This window comes from Lipotes vexillifer, unplaced genomic scaffold, assembly GCF_000442215.2.
Source record: "Lipotes vexillifer unplaced genomic scaffold, Lipotes_vexillifer_v1.1 scaffold1241, whole genome shotgun sequence".
Lineage (NCBI taxonomy): Eukaryota > Metazoa > Chordata > Mammalia > Artiodactyla > Lipotidae > Lipotes > Lipotes vexillifer.
This window is the reverse complement of record NW_006786552.1, coordinates 84,573-107,163: the sequence shown is the minus strand read 5'-3', so window position 1 is coordinate 107,163 and position 22,591 is coordinate 84,573. Positions and strand designations below refer to the sequence as shown.

The 22,591-nt window shown below is 40.2% G+C and overlaps 1 protein-coding gene across 1 annotated transcript in view; it reads left to right on the top strand.

The window, feature by feature from the left end:
• Positions 1 to 22,591, top strand: part of MYO3B (myosin IIIB) — a 428,901-nt gene that overhangs the window by 323,268 nt on the left and 83,042 nt on the right. The window contains exon 31 of the mRNA XM_007459030.1: positions 22,354 to 22,414. Coding sequence (XP_007459092.1) covers positions 22,354 to 22,414 — 61 coding nt within the window. The remainder of the gene's footprint in view (positions 1 to 22,353; positions 22,415 to 22,591) is intronic.

Here is a 22,591-nt window from a genome sequence, read left to right as displayed (position 1 = left end):
AGTAAGATGTTACCAGTATAATTTCTGACATTTAGAGAGTACAAGGAACTTGCAGTTGTCACCTAGTCAGTAAAGTGACAGAGTAAAGATTTGAACACAGGTCTTCTAACTCCAGGGCCCACACTTATAACCAGTACATTCTGCTGCCTCTCTAGGGTTCCAAATGCCTAGCCCAGGGCTTTTTCTATTCTATGTTCTCTATAACTGTCATTGCAGCAAAACTTTTTTTTTCTTTATTTTTTTTATACAGCAGGTTCTTATTAGTTATCTATTTTATACATATTAGTGTATACATGTCAATCCCAATCTCCCAGTTCATCCCACCACAACCACCACCCCCTGCCCACCACTTTCCCCCCTTGGTGTCCATACGTTTGTTCCCTACATCTGTGTCTCTATTTCTGCCTCGCAAACCAGTTCATCTGTACGTTTTTCTAGATTCCACATATATGCGTCAATATACAATATTTGTTTTTCTCTTTCTGACTTACTTCACTCTGTATGACTGTCTCTATGTTCATCCACGTCTCTACAAATGACCCAATTTCGTTCCTTTTCGTGGCTGAGTAGTATTCCATTGTATATATGTACCCATCTTAAATCACAGCCGGCTAAGGAGTAAACTCTGATCAGCGTCAAACTCTTACCCTGTGATTGGTGGAGAAGATTCCAGCACCAAATCTTGGGAGAAAGCCACTGGCCTCATGGGAAAGGTGTTCCCATGGGTGCATGGTGGGGCAGGGCTCACTTGGCTGGGGAGAAGGAAGCCTCACTTTGCAAGTCGAAGTCAGTGGTTGGCCTGGTGCTTCTCTGCTCCACTTCCTGTGTGAGCCCATAACTGTGTACAGTGAATGACAGAATGGAAGTAGTCTTTTATGTTGGGGGGCCTTTGTTCCCTTGATGGTAATCCTCCATTTTAATGCTGATAAGTACAATAGTGAGGGTTATGCTCCTTAGCCCCTAATTTAATTTGGCCTGCGTATGGCAAAGCTCTCACAAGGCTTTTATTTGACATTCTTTAGCACAGCTAGCCTGTTGTTGTGTAAAAAGAAGCCCCTATGAGGGAGGCAGGAGATTGATCGTACTAGTGCAGATGTTTTTACCCAGCAGCTTTAACACACCCCCAGAGAAGCTGCTTCATCCTGGGCCACTTCAGTGAGGATTCAGACTCAGAGAGATCGGAACCTTCGTGACTCAGGCAGCTCAAGGGGACCTGGCACCTCGCAAGAGGGGAAAATGAGCACATATTTCTCCCGTGTGTCATCCTTGCGGCCCCAGGGCTTGGAGCCAGTCAGGCTGACCTCAGAATTGATGAGCCAGAGAAACAGCCTCCCTATTAGGGCCGACTGTGGGCCAGATTTTCCTGTGGGCTGTGAAGTACAGATTGCCACATATCTTGACAGACTGTGTGGTGGGTCATTGTAGAAATACGTGGCAGTGCTAAGAAGATTCAACAAAACAAAACTTTTCTTTCCATATCAGTATCCGGAGGAGGTTTCCTCTCCCACCCTTCAATTCCCATGCTAATTTTTCCTTCCACTTTCATTTCACTCCCTCAGGGGGCTAGTGCCCTCCAGCAAATTTCCCACCCCTGTGACCAAGTTAGTGCACTAAAGCATTAGAGGACCCCCTATGGCACCAGAGGGGAAAGGGCAGGAGGTGTAAGAGGAGGTAGGGGTGGTGGCCTTCTTTCATGAGATGCCTATGATGCTATGTGTTACCTTCTTCTGGTAGAAAATCAGGTGACAGACCTGGGTTTGAATCTTAGTTTAACTGTCTACAAGCTATGAGACTTGGGCAAGTTCCTTCATCTTTCTGACAGCAGTATCCTAGGCTGGAAAAAGGGAACAATTGTAAAGATTAGATATAATCTTACCTCAAGAAACAAGAAAAATCTCAAATAAACGACCTAACCTTACACCTAAAACAACTAGAGAAAGAAGAACAAACAAAACCCAGACTTAGTAGAAGGAAAGAAATCATAAAGATCAGAGCAGAAATAAATGAAATAGAGGCAAAGAAGACAATAGCAAAGATCAATGAAACTAAAAGCTGGTTCTTTGAGAAGATAAACAAAATTGATAAACCTTTTGCCAGACTCATCAAGAAAAAAAGGGAGAAGACTCAAATCAATAAAATTAGAAATGAAAAAGAAAAAGTTACAATGGACACGATAGAAATACAAAGGATCATAAGAGACTACTGCAAGCAGCCTACACGCCAATAAAATGGACAACCTAGAAGAAATGGACAAATTCCTAGAAAGGTACAACCTTCCGAGACTGAACCAGGAAGAAATAGAAAATATGAACAGACCGATCACAAGTAATGAAATTGAAAGTGTGATTAAAAAACTCCCAACAAACAAAAGTCCAGGACCAGATGGCTTCACAGGTGAATTCTATCAAACATTTAGAGAAGAGTTCACACCTACCCTTCTGAAACGCTTCCAAAAAATTGCGGCAGGAGGAATACTCCCAAGCTCATTCTATGAGGCCACCATCACCCTGATACCAAAATCAGAAAAAGATAGCACACAAAAAAAGAAAATTACAGGCCAATATCACTGATGAACATAGATGGAAAACTCCTGAACAAAATAGTAGCAAACTGAATCCAACAACACATTAAAAGGATCATACACCCTGATGAAGTGGGATTTATCCCAGAGATGCAGGGATTCTTCAATATATGCAAATCAATCAATATGATACACCACATTAACAAATTGAAGAATAAAAACAGTATGATCATCTCAGTAGATGCAGAAAAAGCTTTTGACAGAATTCAACACCCATTTATGATAAAAACTCTCCAGAAAGTGGGCTTAGAGGGAACCTACCTCAACATAATAAAGGCCATACATGACAAACCTACAGCTAACATCATACTCAATGGGACAAGCTGAAAGCATTTCCTCTAAGATCAGAAACAAGACAAGGATGTCCGCTGTCACCACTTTTATTCAACATAGTTTTGGAAGTCCTAGCTGCAGCTATCAGAGAAGAAAAAGAAATAAAAGGAATGCAAATTGGAAAAGAAGACGTAAAACTGTCACTGTTTGCGGATGACATGATACCATACATAGAAAATCCTAAAGATGCTACCAGAAAACTACTGGAGCTCATCAATGAATTTGGTAAAGTAGCAGGATACAAAATTAATACACAGAAATCTCTTGCATTGCTATACACTAACAATGAAAGATCAGAAAGAGAGATTAAGGAAACAATCCCATTTACCATCACATCAGAAAGAATAAAATATCTAGGAATAAACCTACCTAAGGAAGCAAAAGACCTGTACTCAGATAACTATAAGATATTGATGAAAGAAATTAAAGATGACACAAACAGAAGGAGAGGTATACCATGTTCTTGGATTGGAGGAATCAATATTGTGAAAATGACTGTACTACCCAAAGCAATCTACAGATTCAGTGCAATCCCTATCAAATTACCAATGGCATTTTTCACAGAATTAGAACAAAATTTTTTTTTATTTGTTTGGAAACACAAAAGACCCCAAATAGCCAAAGTAACCTTGAGAAAGAATGGAGCTGGAGGAATCAGGCTCCCTGACTTCAGACTATACTACAAAGCTACAGTAATCAAGACAGTATGGTACTGGCACAAAAACAGAAATATAGATCAGTGGAACAGGATAGAAAGTTCACAGATAAACCCACACACCTATGGTCACCTAATCTGTGACAAAGGAGGCAAGAATATACAATGGAGAAAAGACAGTCTCTTCCGCACACGTGGAGAGTGGACCTAAGGACATGGGGAGGGGGAAGGGTAAGCTGGGACGAAGTGAGAGAGTGGCATTGACATATATACACTACCAAATGTAAAATAGGTAGCTAGTGGGAAGCAGCCGCATAGTGCAGGGAGATCAGCTCAGTGCTTTGTGACCACCTAGAGGGGTGGGATAGGGAGGGTGGGAGGGAGATGCAAGAGGGAGGGGATATGGGGATATAAGTATATGTATAGCTGATTCACTTTGTTATATAGCAGAAACTAACACAACGATGTAAAGCAATTATACTCCAATAAAATTGTTAAAAAAAAAAAAGGACAGTCTCTTCAATAAGTGGTGCTGGGAAAACTGGACAGCAACATGTAAAAGAATGAAATTAGAGCACTCCCTAACACCATACACAAAATTAAACTCAAAATGGATTAAAGACCTAAATGTAAGGCCAGACACTATAAAACTCTTAGAGGAAAACATAGGCAGAACACTCGTTGACATAAATCACAGTGATATTTTTTGATCCACCACCTAGAATAATGAAAATAAAAACAAAAATAAACAAATGGGACCTCATGAAACTTAAAAGCTTTTGCACAGCAAGGGAAACCATAAACAGAATGAAAAGACAACCCTCAGAATGGGAGAAAATATTTGCAAATGAAACAACAGACAAAGGATTAATCTCCACAATATACAAGCAGCATATGCAGCTCAATATCAAAAAAACAAACAACCCAATCAAAAAATGGGTGGAAGATCTAAATAGATATTTCTCCAAAGAAGGCATACATATGGCCAAAAAACACATGAAAAGATGCTGAACATCACTAATTACTAGAGAAATGCAAATCAAAACTACAATGAGGTATCACCTCACACCAGTTAGAATGGCCATCATCAAAAAATCTACAAGTAGTAAATGCTAGAGAAGGTGTGGAGAAAAGGGAACCCTCTTAAACTGTTGGTGGGAATGTAAATTGATACAGCCACTATGGAGAACAGTATGGAGGTTCCTTAAAAAACTAAAAGCAGAACTACCATATGACCCAGCAATCCCACTACTGGGCATATACCCTGAGAAAACCATAATTCAAAAAGACACATGCACCCCAAAGTTCATTGCAGCACTATTTACAGTAGCCAGGACACGGAAGCAACCTAAATGTCCATCAGCAGAGGAATGGATAAAGAAGATGTGGTATTAAAAAAAAGAAGAAGAAGAAGAAGAAGATGTGGTATATATACACAGTGGAATATTACTCAGCCAAGAAAAGGATCAAAATAATGCCATTTGCAGTGACATGGATGGACTTAGAGATTGTCATACAGAGTGAAGTAAGTCAGAGAAAGACAAATATATAATATCACTCATATGTGGAATCTAGAAAAATGTTACAGATGAACTTATTTGCAAAGCAGAAATAGAGTCACAGTTGTAGAAAACAAACTTATGGTTACCAAGGGGGGAAAGGTGGGGGTGGGATGAATTGGGAGATTGGGATTGACATATATACACTAGTATATATGAAATAGGTAACTAATGAGAACCTACTGTGTAGCACAGGGAACTCTACTCAGTGCTCTGTGGTGACCTAGATGGGAAAGGAATCTAAGAAAAGAGTGGATATATGTATATGTATAGTAGATTCACTTTGCTTTAAGCAGAAACTAACACAACATTGTAAAGCAACTATACTCCAATATCATTTAATTTTTTAAAAATGAGAAAAAAATTTTTAAAAATCAGTTATCTGAGATTAGAGCTTAAAAAAAGATTAGATATAATCTATGCAAAGGAACTAGCACAGTTCTAGACATAATAAATGCCCAATTAAAGATGGTGGCAAGTTGTTGGTCATGGTGATAGAAGTAGTAGTAATAATAGTAGCGATAGTAGTATTTAAAAGGTTCCTGTAAAGCTATCCTGATATGAAGAGTCAAGACCCCTCTGGTTTAGCTCTAGAGCTGTGGACTAAAATAAACATTGAGGATTCCAACACTTCAGAACAATACTTACTCTCAGCTTTAAACTGAGAGCCAAATTTTATTTTCCTGTGTTCCTGGCTCTTATCTCAGGGATAAATCTGAGATTGACTTTGGGCCCAAGACTCACCCTTGTCAATATGGCCAGGTTTCACTGGCAACACCGTCAAATGATAACTTTCAGAGCTTCCTTGATTGTTAGAGCCTTCTTAGAGTTTAAAATATTAATTGGTCACTTTATTTTCAAAACCTTTTTGAAGCCAGAAACCTTATCACCAGCTGAAAGGAGCTTTAACGAAACATCTGTTTTGAATTATATTTTTCCTTGTGGATTTGCTTATGGCTATACATAAATATTTATCTGGACTGTTTGAATAAACCTTAAATCATCAGTGATCCTTATGCAAAGGACTCTTTTAGAAGGACTGCGGATGTCCAGAATGTCAGAAATCAGAGTTTTCTTTATAGGACCAGATTCCAAAGGCCAGAGGCCTTTTAAAATATTTGGAGGTGTTTGGTGGTTTTCATCATCTTTTGTTTTCCTATTTCTGTATATCTGTTAATGCTGTTCCTTCTAAATAGAAATCCCTTGCCAGTTCTTTCTTTACCTGTTGATATTTAACCATCCTTCAAGGTCTCACCCATGTGGCACCTCCTGCAGGGCCTTGAAGCAGACTAGTGCCAAAAGAAGAGCAGCCCAGGTGGCAGAATAGAGTCGGCCCTGGCCCCGAGGCAGGATGTATGTGGTGGGGGGCATTCTGGGGAGGGTGAGATGTCCGGTGGGATAATGACTGAGGATGGGGTGGAAGTGGTGTGATGCAGGGAGAGCTACTATAGGGAATAAGGTAGATGGGAGCCAGGATTTGGGAAGCCTTAAAAGCTGCATGAATGTTTTGGACTTTATTCTGTAAGCCAAGAGATGCACACCCACAGTCACTGGGTAGAATATGGTCTGCAGACATTTAATTTGGCCTGAACAATAGTTTTGAAATTCTCAATTAGTTTCCAACATATAAAAATAGAAATATTTCATATAACAATTCAGATTTCTGATGGCTCCTGAAAAGTTGGGAGTATCTAGCAGCAGTCTCTTAGAACTGAAGAGAGGCTGTTTTCCATTGATACCAACCCACTGGCCTGCTTAATTCATGGCCTGACCCCACCAGCATCTGAGTCTGATTCCTGCCCTATGTGTACAGGGGCTCCATGCAGGTAGAGAAAATGGTTTAGGCTGCAGACTCTGGAGCCAAATTTCTTCTCTTCTAGGCCCAAGTCTGTGTCCAACTAGCTAAATGACCTTGGGCAAGTTAAGCATATTTCTAACACTGGTATTTACCTTATATGGCGGTTGTGAGAATAAGCCATAGTAAAATTTTAGAGAACTATCTAGCATGTAGTAAGTACACAAAAAATATTAGCTGTTATTACTATATTCTACATAACATAGTAAACTCCAGGGCTTAAACTACCTGTCACATATTTCTGTATGACTCACCAAATCTAGAATCTAGAATCTTTGGCCATTATAGGCATAAAATAAAAGTAATTAATGAATGGATGAATGAATATGTGCTCTTGAATTTTTATTTCAGTTGGGTCCCAAACTAAATTTTATTACTTTGTCCTCAAGAAATGCTTCCTATTTATCTTGGGTTTGACTTGAACACAATAATTAATTTTTGATAAGGTGGGAAGCTGGCTTTCTCAAAACTCCAACAACAGTGTTAAAATAAGTGAAGGGGGATGCTATTAATACCGTGTAGTTTTTCTGTAATGGATCTGCTTTCCTAAGTCAAAAATAAGCCTGCCCCAAGTTTGGGAAGATGTTTAATTATGTATTTTCTTTAAAAGCTCAGTTATTGGCAGGTAGCTGTCTATGGTTAATTCCTTAACTTAAAGGTCAGTTGCCAGGAATCAGCACATAGTGAACTTGAGCAGAAATGATGTTAGAATGCATGTTTGACTTGGGTTCTCTGGCGACCTCCACCCTCCTCCCTACGTGAGATCCCTACTTCAAGGCACTGATTTTGTGTCTGGTGCCTCAAAGATGGAGCATGTCCAGAAACAATTTGGACAGTCTGTCAGAACGGGTTTCCAGTCTGTCCAACACATCTCATACATAGCTGAGGTTTCTATACCACTCCACCAAGGTCTTTAACGTGATCACCTGTGGACAGACTTTTGTATGTTAATCTCTCCCTAAACACGTTTGCTATCAGCAAATGATGATGACATCAGCAAATGATGGCTTGAGCCCTGTGAAGTTGACCTGCAGGGTTGGATTCACTATCTCTCTGGAAAACTTGCACATTTACAGAGAACTTGGGTCCAGCAACATTTACTTTTATTTGGAGAAACATCATCTAAAACTGAATGATATAGTCTAAAAAACTGCTTTCTAACTTTATACTGTAAATGTCAAGCAGTTCTCTTATTTATAAAAAGTCAATTTTTAGTATGCTAATGCCTCTGCTTTTTCTAAAGTAATCTCAACCTCTCTTTAGCTCTCTCCCTTTCCTTCTGTCTTTCCTTGTTTCTCTCTCTCTCTTTCTTCATCTCCCTCCTTATAGAGTTAATACCTCTATCTCTAAAGTTCTGCTTTCCAATCTAAAGGACAATTTCCAGTAGTGACAAAATCAGACAAATTCTTCTGACCATTTTGCCATCCCTTGTTCCTTTCCTACATTACTCTTTTTGTGAGTGTAGGAAATTCTAGAAAGAATTTCAGCACATCTCTGGTATCTACTGTGCTTGTATCCTCATCAAGACCTTTGCTATATTCAAGCTCAGAATGAATTTTTGACAAAAATACCTTTTCATTTTGAGGCTATTTTGAAAGGAAAGAAACTTGAGAAAAGAAAACTTGCTCAAGTTGAAAATATTGCAGGAAACAACATCTGCATAAAAAATGAATTCTGTATGAAAGCACTTCATTATGAACACTTAAAGAAACTGAGACTGTAATCCTTCAGGTTGAAAGAAGATTAACTTTGCACATGTCCATAGCCTCTTTAACTTTATTTCATTTTCTTCTCTGGGTTAGAAGGAAAAAATATTAGTGTTTCAGTTCCAAGTGTATTTTGTGAACTAAACAGCAATTTGCTCCTACCTGTAGGACACAAATATGCCAGCATATTTCCAATTAGCTCCGGTCGCTTTAAATTCAGAAGGAACCTGAATGAGTGTTTGCCACAGAAGCTGTTGACAGTGGTAATGCCACACTCTCTGTGTGCATCTTAGTAACTTCTCAGACTTGTCTCCTTGATGAGTAGACATAACAGAAGGAGAGTTGAGTTTTTTCTTTTCATCTGAATGGTGTAGGTCAGGGAGACAGAGAGGAATAGAGAGATCTGGTGAAACAGAGCTCTAGCAACTGCTGTGATTGGGAAATTAGATAATAAACAGTCCCTGATACCAAGATTCTAATGGCCTAAGATCAACACAGTCTGGAGACGCAGGCAGGACTGGCCTTCCGCGCTCTGGCCCAGACCCTCCCAGGAGAGCTCTTTGTGTCAACAAGAACAGCCAGCGCTCCTGGCCGGCTCCCAGCACTCAGAATGGGGCTATCGTTTTTGTTTGCTTTGCAAATATCTTAATGGGAAGTGGTTCAACACCACCTATGGGTTAATCTGAGGGGTTCTGCTTGGCAGCTGTCAGCTCTGAGAACCACATGGCCGTTCTCCGGTGGAGGGAGTCGGGCTGACTGTTAACTGCCCAGCGCCAGGTTGAGGCATCTTCTTATTGGATTTACTGACTGGCAGGAAGCACCTTGTTGTCTTTTATTTTTAGTTTGTTCCTCCTGGGAGGGTAAGGGTGTTATTCTCAGATTCAGTTGTGCTTTTCCCTCTAGGGCAGGATGGTTGTTTGAATTAGTTTCACTAGCATGCACCATATTTCTTTCACCCAAGCTCATTTGCATAGAATCTGAAATGTGATAATAAAAGTGGTGGTGTGTGGGCTTCCCTGGTGGCGCAGTGGTTGAGAGTCCGCCTGCCGATGCAGGGGACACGGGTTTGTGCCCCGGTCTGGGAAGATCCCACGTGCCGCGGAGCGGCTGGGCCCGTGAGCCATGGCCGCTGGGCCTGCGCGTCCGGAGCCTGTGCTCCGCAACGGGAGAGGCCACAGCAGTGAGAGGCCTGCGTACTGCAAAAAAAAAAAAAAAAAAAAAAAAAAAAAAAAGTGGTGGTGTGGTGGTGATAGAGGTTCTGGTATTGTTGCAGGAAGAAGGATCTAGTATGTTAGCCTGGGGCAGAGGGCTCCACAGCACTGTCTTCACCTGGGATCTCCATAGATGAATAGATACTTAATTTCTGAAGAATCCTTGCTCTACTCTTCCCTTAGTTTTCTCTTCTCTGCCTGAATTTGGCTTTCACTTGTCTTGACCCATGGGAATTGCCTCCCTGGGTGACTTGGCCAACTCATGTCTTTCTTGAACTGTGTCAGCTGACATTGGCACAAATGAGCACTTTATTTATTCTTTCCTCCCTGGATTTTAGGCAGGGTTGGATACTTTACACAGTGCAGGTTAGGGAAGTTTCTAGACTAATGACAGACTTGTAGGCAGTTTCCAAATGCCCCATTTGTAAAAATGCATAAAGTTCAGATGACTCTATAGATCCTGGAACAAATGTCCAGCTACCCTCGGTAACAGTGCAGCCTTGCTTCTAAGACCTTTTCCTTTCCTGAAGGTTTCCACACCTATTTGTAGGGTTGCCTGGTGGTTGAGAGCAGGGGCCCTGGACTCCACTAGACCTGCTACGACTGAGGGTAAGATCTTGATGAACTTACTTATTTTCTCAGAGCCTCTGTTTCCTCGTCTTTAAATGGAAGATAAAAATGGCATAATGACTACCTCACCAGGTCATGAAAGTTAAATGAGAGAACACATACAAAGCACATGGCATTTCATCTGACACACAAAAAGCACTCATGAATAGTAGTAATAGGGAGAGTTACTATTGTTCTTTCGGAGGCATTCACCTTTCTTTATGTAATCTCTAGTATTATACATTCCTTTCCAAAGTCCTCATTTTGAAGTCTGTTAATCCCAACCCTTTAAAATTAAGCAAGTGCCAAACTGAGGACAATTTCAGTATCAAAATAAATAATGATAATAAAAGAATATAATATATTGAATACAGTAAGAATTCATGAATCCACATTGATGGAAGGAGGAAATGAAGGAAAGAAGAAAGGAAGGAAGGGAGAGAGAGAGGAAGGAAGGGAAGTGGGGGAGGAAGGAAAAAAAACAGAGTAAGCTTTTCCTTGCAGTAAGATGTGAAATAATAAATGTAAAAGGAATGATGAAGGCATAAAATCACCATTTGGCAGCTACCAAAATAATCATTGTTTCAGGCAGGAATCTTTAATGGATGCTACAACTGGTAGTGAAAGCTCAAGGAGTAACAAGCTATTTGCATAGTCTTAGAGTAAATTTCCATAAGATTCTTATTAATTACAAAAGGTCAGTGGGAGAAATCTGGCAGACACCACCTTAACCAAGTGATGAAAGTTAGCATCACCAGTAATCAGACAAATTGACAGCACGTGCCTCCTGATAGGACGCACTGAGAAGAACACAACATCACTTCTGTGGATTTCCTGCCAAATATGCATAACCTGATTTAATTATGAGGAAACATCAGATAAACCAAACAAAGGGACCTCTTCCAAAATGACTGACCTGTGGGCTTCAAAGTCAGACGCAAAGGGTGGCTGAGGACCTGTTCCAGATGAAAGGAGATTAAAGGAACAGGACAACTGAATGCAATGTATGATCCAGAATTTTCTTTTTCTGTAGAAGACATCATTGAGACAATAGGCAAAATCTGAGTATGATCTATACATTGGATAATAGCATTATAGTAACATTAATTTCCTGACTTTGATCATTGCACTATCGTCATATAGGCAAATGCTCTTGCTTTTAAGAAACACACACTGAAGTATTTAGGGATAAAGGAGTATCAGGTGCAACTGACTCTCAAATGGTTCAGAATAAATTTTATGTATTTGTATGTGTGTGTGGTTATCAGTATACATGTACCAAAAGAAAGACAGAGAGAGACACAGAGAGAGGATGAAGCAAATGTATACATTGCTAGTATTTGGAGAACCTGCTGAGGAAGATACAGAATTCCTTCTACTATTCTTGCATCTTTTCTATAAAGATGAAATTAGGTCAAAATAAAATGTTAAAATGAAAAAAGTAAGACAGTGCTACTTCCCTTCTTTAGACAGGGCAGTCCATCAGCCACTTTCTCTTTAGAAACTGATCCCTCCCCATCCACACCTCCATGTCTGTCCACGTCAGCATGGCACTGCTCAGGGTCTGTCCTCGAGCTTCTCCCCTGTGACCTCACTGACTGGTCAGCACCTGCTGCACACAGTCTTGTTCAGGCTTTTTCACTTTATTTTTTCAAAACTCCCTAAAGTGTTCCTCCTCTACCCTCACACCCCTGCCCTCATATGTCTTTGGGTCTCATCACTTAGTGCCAGGCTCATCCTGCACTTCATATCAGGGCTTCTTGCTTCTCTTTCCCCGAAATGAACACTGCTTTCAGAATTAAAGGGGGAAAACTGGATTAAATATTATCTTTGGGGGCTGCACTGGCGACAAGAGCATCATCCAAGAAACGTGGATGTTAGACCCATCTCTTCCTCTCACTCACCTGGGCAAGTCCTGTCACCCCTCTGGGCCTCAGTTTCCCTGCTTACAACATGAAAAAAATATGTAGTAACCGGTCTCTGAAGTTTCCCTTGCCTCCAGAAATCTATGCCTGGCCTAATCCACTCTTTAAAGTGCTAAAACTGTAACTCAACCCACAAGTTACCTTGTGACCCCGCCCAAAGGAGAGACAAAGGTTACAGAATGGAAGCCACTCCAGATACCTGTCATTGTCATTCTCTACCCTGTCGAGGCTGAAGTGTCCAAGTTCAGGGATTTGTCTTTCAGAAGTGCAATAAGTATAACACTTTGCTGAGTGTGCATTTTATTTCTAAATTCTGACCATGTATACCTCTCGATTTAATCCTCAAAATCCTGTTCTTATATTTTCATTTTATTCTGCCAGAAAGGACAAATTAGTCTTTTTGCCCCAGTTTGGCAAGAGTTTTTTTTGTTTGTTTGTTTTTTAAAGAAGATGTTGGGGGTAGCAGTTTATTAATTAATTTATTTATTTTTGCTGTGTTGGGTCTTCGTTTCTGTGCGAGGGCTTTCTCTAGTTGTGGCAAGCGGGAGCCACCCTTCATCACGGTGTGCGGGCCCCCCACTGTCGCAGCCCTTCTTGTTGCGGAGCACAGGCTCCAGACGCACAGACTCAGTAGTTGTGGCCCACAGGCCCAGCCGCTCCGCGGCATGTGGGATCCCCCCAGACCAGGGCTCGAATCCGTGTCCCCTGCACTAGCAGGCAGTCTCAACCACTGCGCCTCCAGGGAAGCCCTGGCAAGAGTTCTTATTCATATTTTGCCAGTGAAGAAGCTGAGGTGCTGATTTGCCCAAGTTAGAGTCGCCATTTTTGGCAAATGAAGATTCAGGATACTCACAGAAATTTGAACTTTATATAAACAACAAATTTCTTTTTAGCATAAGTATGTCCCATGAAGTACTTGAAAATTTTTATGCTAAAAAAACTATTCACCTTGTACCTGGAATTCACATTTAACTGAGTGTCCTGTATTTTATATGGCAACACTAGCCCAAGTGCTTGGGAACTAATATATCACGAATATGTATGTATGTATCATGAATATATATATATCATAAAGTGTGTTGCTAAACTTTTACCAAGTGTTTACATCAGTCCTCTGACCTCTATGTGCCATAACATATAGAGTTTTTTTACCTGTTAGGTGCTTTCAGTTGAAAACGTGTTCAAAGACATCAATTCCCATTTATTTACTAAGGTCTTTACTCACATATCACCTACTGTACCCACTTCATCTAAAATGTCAGAGCCTGCCACCAGCACTTCCTATACCCCTTCCCTGCTTTAATTTTCTTCTTCTTTAACTTTCTTTCTTCAATAGAAGTAATTTCCTTACTTCTATTGAACATGCTAACATATTTACTTATTTTTTCATTTATTATCTACCTTCCCCGCTAGAATGTAGGTTCTTATGAGCATAGGCATCTTAGATTTCCTGTTCACTGCTGTATCCTCCAAAACAGTAGGAGACAGATTAAAGGGGCTCAATAAATATTTGTGGAATGAATGAGTGATGTCTGGGAGGCTGTCGAGGACCCTATATTGCACAATGTAATATCCGTTCTTATAATCATAGAGAATCTCAAGAAGGCTTGCCACCAAATTAGAGCCTTGAGTGTGGCACAGATGTGTATAATCTTAATATTAGTCCATAGACATAAGGTGAGTAAAAGGTCAGCAGGTCAGGGGCTAAGGATTACCTCCAGACCTAGTCTGGATTTAACTTAATCTGCCTCCTGGTAGGTTTTCTAGAGTTAACTGTTTGTCACCCCAGGTGTCATTTATTAAGATCCTAAATATGATTGAGTGAATATCTGGAAGAGTCCAGTAACAAAATGGCACTGGAGGCTGAGAGCACACGCTCTGTGTCCATAGGATCTGGGTTTGTATCTGCGTATCTGGGTACCTCCTGGGCAGGTTCCTCACACGGCCCAAGCTTCAGCTGTGAAATGGAGACCCTGGTAGGATCTACATTTCTAGTGTGGATGCGAGGATTGAATGGTCAGCTCTTCCGGCTGTGCTGTGGCCCTCAGCCCATGGCCATGCAGTCCTTTGGGTCACATGCTCTTCCTTACTACTGCATCTTAATTGCATCCCCAGCCCTGAGGCCGGGTTTTCTCTTGGCTCCCTTGGTTGCTGGCAAAGAACTGAAATAAGCTTTGTGGGTTACTTTAAGTTTAGGTTACTTGAAGGGCTCTCCATTGAGTGTCCTTTTTTTCCAATAAGGCAAGCATTCTCAGCAGAATGAAGAAAAGCCTTCTGCTCTTACTTTAGACTTTACACAGTGACAGCTGCCTGCAATAAAATAGTAAAGGAGAAAAAAAAAGAAATGAGGATACAAGAAGTGGCAAATTAAGGCTGTATGGGCTCATGGTTGGGGAAAAACAATGAGGCAAACAAATATGATCAAATTTAAAGGGCTCAGTGGGATTTGGGAAATTAGCATAAGTACATAAACTAGTAGTGCTAACTTACAGCAATGGCATTATGAAACATTTATCAGCCTTTTTGAGCCCTTTTGATGAATTTCTCCTTGAGCCATGTTCTAAAACTTAGAATAATTGTGTCCAAGAGCAAACAAATATCCATAACTTTCAGTATAACTTGGATTCAACTCATTCAGTAATGACACTGACTTGGGGTGAGATACAGGGTATGCACTCAAAACAGAAAAGTTACCAAGTAGCCACACCCAATGAGAAAAAAATAATACAAAAGCTGTCGTCATTCCTTTTTGTTTCCCTTTTTTCCTACTGCGATGGTGATCTTATTTTGCATGATTATTGCTTTCATTTCTCCTATACTCTTTGTATTTCCTTCATACCATATATTAAAGCCCAGGAATAATGTTTTCCCTCTTTAGAAATAAAGAAATGCCAATTAAAATAATCATGAGTTTCCCCTTTTTTTTTTTTTTTTTGGCTAAAGAGGTAAGCAAAGATTAAAAAGACTGATAATACCCAGTGTTAGTGATATGGCAAATGGGTCCTTTCATAGTTTTACGGTCATGAGTGTTCATTTTTGTTGCTTTTTAAAGGAGAATTTGATGATACAATTCAAAAGCTTTAAAACAGAAAATTTGTTCACCTTTTAACAAATTTATACACACAGTTATACACACACAAATAAATTTAGATTTATCCTAGTCAAATTTGGCTGGGTACTCATAACTATATACACATATCTTTAATGACCCATTATTTATAATATCATAAAACTGGAAACAACTTAAAAATCCAAAAAAAGAGATTACTTAAGTCATTTATGATAATCAACCAATGTAATATTGTACAACCATAAATATGACGTATGTGCACACTTACGTATGTCGTATTCCACACAAATGTGTGGGAAGATGCTCATAATACAAAAGTTAAGTTAAAGCAGCAAATATATCATGAGCCATTATTTTTTAAATGTATATTATATACATAGAAAAGCATCTGAAAATATATACAGAAAGATATTATATCTGGGTGTAGAGAGTCTCCCAGAACTTTATTTTCTTCTCCTTGAATATTTGTATTTTATACAGTACAACAGTGAATATATATTATTTTTTAATCAGAAAAAAACTTTAATCAGACAGAGGGAAAAAAAGGGAAACATTTTACCACCAGTTCTTTTAGTCATTTACTTTGGGGAGAAAGTCAGATATTGCTACACTTTCATTGATTAGTGATGGGTGAATATTCAGACCTCTTGGGAGTTTAGAGCATTTTCATCAAATAAAAAATAGAGAAGAAAAGCTAACACCGATGAGCACAGGAATAAGAAGAACTGTGATATCTCAAAAGCCAAGTGAATTATGGTACTTGCTCTTTGCTTTCCCTCCCTTGATCAAAATTTGATGAAGTTTGCCTTTGGTAGATGATTTGCATTTTTAATTGGTCAAGATGTGGTACCAGATGAGTCAGTTACAGAACCAAGTTTTCAGTATGGTTATGCTCAGTAGACTGTGGGAACACACCAAGGAGCCTCCAACTCTGCCTCGAGTGGAAGAGGTGACCACGATGGGGATGGGACAGGAAAGGCTCTTCAGAGCAGCCGACCCCCTGAGCTAAAGGGTACGGATGCAGTGGCCAGGTGGGCAAGAGGGGAGATGACATTGCAGGTAAAAGCACAGAAGTATGAATACAACCCTGGGGAGATTTAGTGTGTGCTTGGCAAATACTTAGGTGGTGGTGGTGAATAGAAAACAACAAAGCATTCTAGAAATCGTAACTTTTCAGTTTTTGTAATAAAAGATGCATTAACTTATACACTTTGGGTGCCTTCGAACTTCACACAATAATCTGTGTTCTTAAAACATTATCTTCCAATCTCCTGTGCCTTCAAAGCTATTTAAATAAATATAAGCAGTAAGAAGAATATGCAGTGACACCTAGCTGATATAAATCAGGAAAGAGTTGATACATAGTGACAGTGTGGGTAGATTCAGATCTGGGTGTTGTTCCACGATTATACCCTCAACCCTTAAAATATTCAGATTCCATATAAGAGCTAAGTAAGTATGCTTGAGTTGCCAATTCAGCCTGTGACCAGTTCATATAGAAACCCTGTTAGCACTCAGGTTAGCACAGGATGTTTTACACAGGTCAGTGTCCTCTTCTCTGATATCATCCCTTAAATGTCTTAATTTACCTTCAGAGCTTGAACTTATTGAAACCATTTCTAAAGGTGTTTATGTTTTCTATTATCTTTCATGGTAATAACTTCCAGAAGGGAAGTTGTATGACTTATTTGTCTGAAACCTGCCTCCCTCAAGATTCATAGGCCTCCTACTTTATTAAAATATCTTGGTCTGAGTATATCTCTTGCAGAGTGGATTGGCTGCTGATTCTTGGGAAAAAGAAATGACCTCTTTGTATTAAAAGCTCCAAGTACAGAAGATTTTTTACAGAGCTGTTGAAGAGGCAGGAACAAATTTGCTTGGTTATGCTGATTAGCCTTTCTCCCAGGGCTACCAAGTAAGACATGAGTTTACAATGAGAACTACTCCCAAATCTGGACACAGCGGGAAGCTAAGAAAAATCAATCCACAGTGAATAAGCTGCAACCTATCCTGTTTTGAAATTAGATTATGCTTGCAAGTGAATGACTAATGGCTTTCACTTGTGGATGACTAATGGATTTCTCAGTTTGTCTAGAAGCCATTCTAAATTATAATTGATAAAAGATAACACACAATCTTGCAAATTTTATCAAAGTTAATAAAAACTGTGCAAAGAAATTTAAATGAAGTTTAGAAAATGGAGAGTCAAAGGGTAGCATGTCTCTATTCCTGTCCAAGAAAAAAGTTACTGATTCTAACCCTAAACTTGAAAAAGGCCAGTTACAAGACCAGCCTGATTGGTCAGATCCTGGAAGAGCACCCTGCTTCCTTTGTTTTCATTCTTAGTGTAATTTGGTCTCCAGAGTGTATCAGCCAACTAGTGAGGGGGAAAGTATAGTCCAGATTATTGTATTCACTGTAAAATCACACACTGGCATTCTACCTTTCAAATATGACTCTTCTGAGTTTGGTTAGTACAACTCAGCTCTTGAAAACATCATTACCCCTCAACAAACTGGCAAACTGACTTTTGGAGGCTGCAAAGCTGAGACCCAGTTTTGGAACAAGGTGACTTCACCTAGTGCTGCCAGCCCAGCATGACTAAGCCAGCTGGCCCCATGGATCTTTGCTGCACAAGAGAGATGCTGGGGCATTCTTGGCAGCCGTGTGCTCAGGAGCCAGCCTTCCCCTGCTTCTCATCCGGTCGCACTGGGATTGGGGGTTAAGAAAAGGGAATTAAATGTGACTTTCGTCTGGGGGGCTTTTCAGGCAGAGGCCCAGCAGAAGGGTTTTCAGTGGTGACGGAGAGTTTTCGTCTCCCCAAGAACCCACAATTCAATGACTGCAGTAAAGCAGCAGAGTGGCCAAGCCCTGGAGGCAATCTGCTTAAGACTTTAGTCATGACTTCTGAGAGACTACAGGAGCCCTAGAAATATGCAGTGAATCATTTCTAGAGAGACAACTACCTCCTATTCACCACCCTTTGATAACCAAATGTGTTGCTTGTGTCGTTTAGCATCAGATTCCTTACAGAGGCTGAGAACAGTGTTATTTCAAAAAATTTCTCCTGCAGGTTCAAAATAATAATATCATGCTTTAAAATGAGTAATTCCTTAATATCATCTAATGCCAATCAAAATTTCCCAAGTGTTCTAAGAATTGTCCTTTACACCTGTTTGTCCAAGCCAAGATCTAATCGAGGACATTACATCAACTTGTTATTTCCCTAAATCTCTATTAATAAACAATACTCCCTTTTTTTCATGGCACCGACTTGTTAAGAGAATGAGCCAATTATTCCATAAAATAACTCACCTTCTATATTTGTCTGCTTGATTCTTTGCACTCCTAGCTTTTCCCCTCTATACCTTGTGTTTGGGGTAAACTATAAGTTAGATCTAAAGCTTTGATTAGATTAAAGTTAAATGTTTTGACTGAAAGAAAAAATATAAATATCCTGGGTGATGTCAAATATTTCATATTGTCTCAAATCACAAGACAATGTTGTCTGGGCATTAGTGGTGCTAAGATTTGTACTGGATTAAGATGGTAACCTGATTTCTCCCATATGCAGTTTCCTTGCTCCCCTTGTGACCTAAAGAAGGAATCTGTATGGTGGTACTTTGGCACCATATGAATGTCCTATTCACCATCAATCATTTGTCTAAGGTTTTATCAGTAACTGATAATTCATATCTGAATCAATAATTTCCCTTGGAGTCTCCTATTCTATGTAGGCAGGTTTTATGCTGCACTATTTACTAGTTGTGACATGAAACAAGTCATTAGCTTCTTGAGTCTTAATTTCCTCACCTGTAAAACGGGGATAAAAATAGAACCAATCCACATGGTTGTTGGAAGTATTAGATGAGATAACCATGTATCCATGCTTTGCCCATGGCCTGGTGGCACGTGTGCAGGCAATAAGCGTCGGATATTTTTTCATTGTGCTTTTCCTTATTTTGGTGGTGACAGCTTGCAAAAGCATTATCCATTTGTTGCCAGGCTCAAGTCCCTGAGGCAAATGACAACATATCTGATAAATTTGCTGCAAAGGAGTTGAGGCAGTTAGACTTTTTGAAGAAAATTGACTTAACCCTTTTTTGAAAGGCAAATTGGAACTTGTTTCAAATAAGGGCTGCTCAGATTAGTGTTTTCTAAGGCATTTTATAAGAACCAGGGCCTCTGACATGCTCCAGGGGAGGGTTGCATTGTTAGGATAACGTCTGGGGGATGCTGCCTGTTCTCTCCCACTCTTAATGTTTCTCTGTGCATATTATTAAGTTAAAGGTTCTGGAAATAATCTTAGGAAAGAAACCTGCCTAACTTTGTTTAGTTAAGTATTTTCTCATCTATTTGCCTTTGGACACTACCCATCCTGCCTCCACCCTTTAAAACCATGTAACACATGTAAAAATTATATTGAGATGCCTTAGATTCTCCCAAAGGCTTGAATAAGAAGGTAGTCAAACTGATGAGCCGACTGCCAGTGTATTGTTGGAGGGTATCTGCGCTGACCTTTGGACCTGAAAAGCCATGCAAGCAAGAGGAGTTCTTAAGAGGTTTCATTTTCTTGTAGGTGCAGGAAAGGCAGAAATTGGAGACCCCATGGTAATGGTAATTCAACAGCTAAACTCTCTTCCTTAGATTGTCTCCAAAGCCTACCAGGACTCCTAGAAGAACTGAATCCGCCTGTCCTGTAGGTGTCCCACTGCCACTGAGACCTGCCTAAGCTGACAGGAATGAGTTCCTTGGGCCAATGCACAGAGACCAAAGGGCATTGGAGAGGGGGGTGTCATTGTTCAGAGGAAGAGCAGAGGATTTAGAGTCAAACTAACAGGGGTCAGTGTCTTAGCTCTGCCAGGTATGTGCCATGATCCCTGGGCAGATCCCTTGCCCTCTCTGAACTACAGTTTATTCAGCTATATAATAGGGACAGTTAAAGCACTTAGCTCAAATGGTTGTGAAATTCTTATTAGATATATAAAAGCATTTTTTTAAATATGAAGGGCTATATAAGTGCTACTTAATTTAATTTTAATGTAAAGGGTATTCTTCATGGCACATATTTTGGGGGTCCACTAGCCCTTTCATTCATTCAAGTTGTCAAATATTTATTGAGCACTTACAGTGTACCAGGCACAGGGTTAGGTGCTAATATAGAGTACAGAATAAAGCAGACCTAGTCCCCGCCTTCTTGGAACTTACATTTCATAGTGGGAGACATATGATAAACAATTATACACACACAAATAAATATATATTTATATTCATCATAGTCTCCTCTCCCCAGGTACTGATGTGATATTTTTTAAATGGGTATATTGTTTATAATCTATATAGATGCATTTTGAAGGTAATACCAATGAACCATTCACAGAAATTCAAAAAATGAAATTGTCAGTTTAAATAAAGAATAAGATTTTATTTTTATTTATTTATTTATTTTTTTGCGGTACGTGGGCCCCTCACTGCCGCGGCCTCTCCCGCCGCGGAGCACAGGCCCCGGACGCGCAGGCCCAGCGGCCATGTCTCACAGGCCCAGCTGCTCTGCGGCACGTGGGATCCCCCCCGGACCGGGGCATGAACCCGTGTCCCCTGCATCGGCAGGCGGACCCCCAACCACTGCGCCACCAGGGAAGCCCAAGAATAAGATTTTAAATGTGGAACTAGAAGAGCCCTTAGGAATAACTTATTTCAATCCCTTCATTTTATAGATGAGGAAAACTAGAACCCAGAATACTACAGAAATTTACCCAATTGTGTGTGTGTGTGTGTGTGTGCGTGCGTGCGCGCATGCATGTGTGTGTATAAGAGAGACAGAGACAGAGAGACCAGAGAGGAAGATCAGGGACCTTGAGGCAGGAGTTAGAATCCAGACTTCCCTTCCCCTAGTCAGTGCTTTCCACATTCCTGGGTTCCATATGAAAGGAGTTGTAAGAGTTGTAAGAGTCTGTTTATATAACAGTGAGTTATAATCATCACACTTTTTTTTTTTTTTTTTTTTTTTTGCGGTACGCGGGCCTCTCACTGTTGTGGCCTCTCCTGTTGCGGAGCACAGGCTCTGGACGCGCAGGCTCAGCGGCCATGGCTCACGGGCCCAGCCGCTCCATGGCATGTGGGATCTTCCCGGACCGGGGCACGAACCCGCGTCCCCTGCATCGGCAGGCGGACTCTCAACCACTGCGCCACCAGGGAAGCCCCCATCACACTTCTATACAGTGTGTTCCAATTTCTGGAAATTGGGGCACAGCACAGTTGATTTTTCCAAACTTTGCTCCATGAAACATTACTAGATGTTAATAGGTTATCACTTTTTAAATTTCTCGGTCACAGTAGTTTAGGAAACTGAATTCTCCCCCCATACACCCTACGTTAGAAACCCATAAATGCTTATTGTGATTGTGAAAGATCATTCTGCAGTAAGGAAACCTCTTAAACTATGCACAGTTCAGCATTTCCCAAACTTATTTGACTACAGTATCTATTTTAAATTATTTAACAACATGATTAATGTGCTGGGTGGGAAGTAGAGCCTTTGCATCAACTTGGTTGGCTACTTGGTAAAGTCTGTGAATGCCAATAGTAAACTAGATTGGCTCACACAACTTTAAAAGGGGCAGTTTCCTGGGTCTTAGCATCTCAGGCTGACTGTGGGTGTATGAGCAGCACCTGGTAGGATGCATTTCCTTAAGTTGACCATATCCTTCTAACCAAGGACTGGAATGGAAAACAATGGAATCTTAATTAAAGAGTATTTTCTGATCCATTTTTGGAGGAAGGCAACCCTCTTTAAGTTTAATTATCATTTTCAGGCCTTCTAAAAATTATTATTGTTTTTATTTTTAGGCATTCACAAGCCCAGAGATCTTCAAAAGGGTGTGATGTCTTCGCAGGACATTCAAATAAGGTAGAAGGACATCTTGATTCTGAAGTAACTGTGTATCCTTATTACAGACTCATCCAAGTCCATGGTCGTGGTGCCTGTCTATGGCAGCTTGGTCAGGCCATCCAAACATGAACTGTTAGTGATAGTTTGAAGGCTTTGAGACAAAAGCTCAGCTTGCTAAAGAATTTTGGTTCAGCA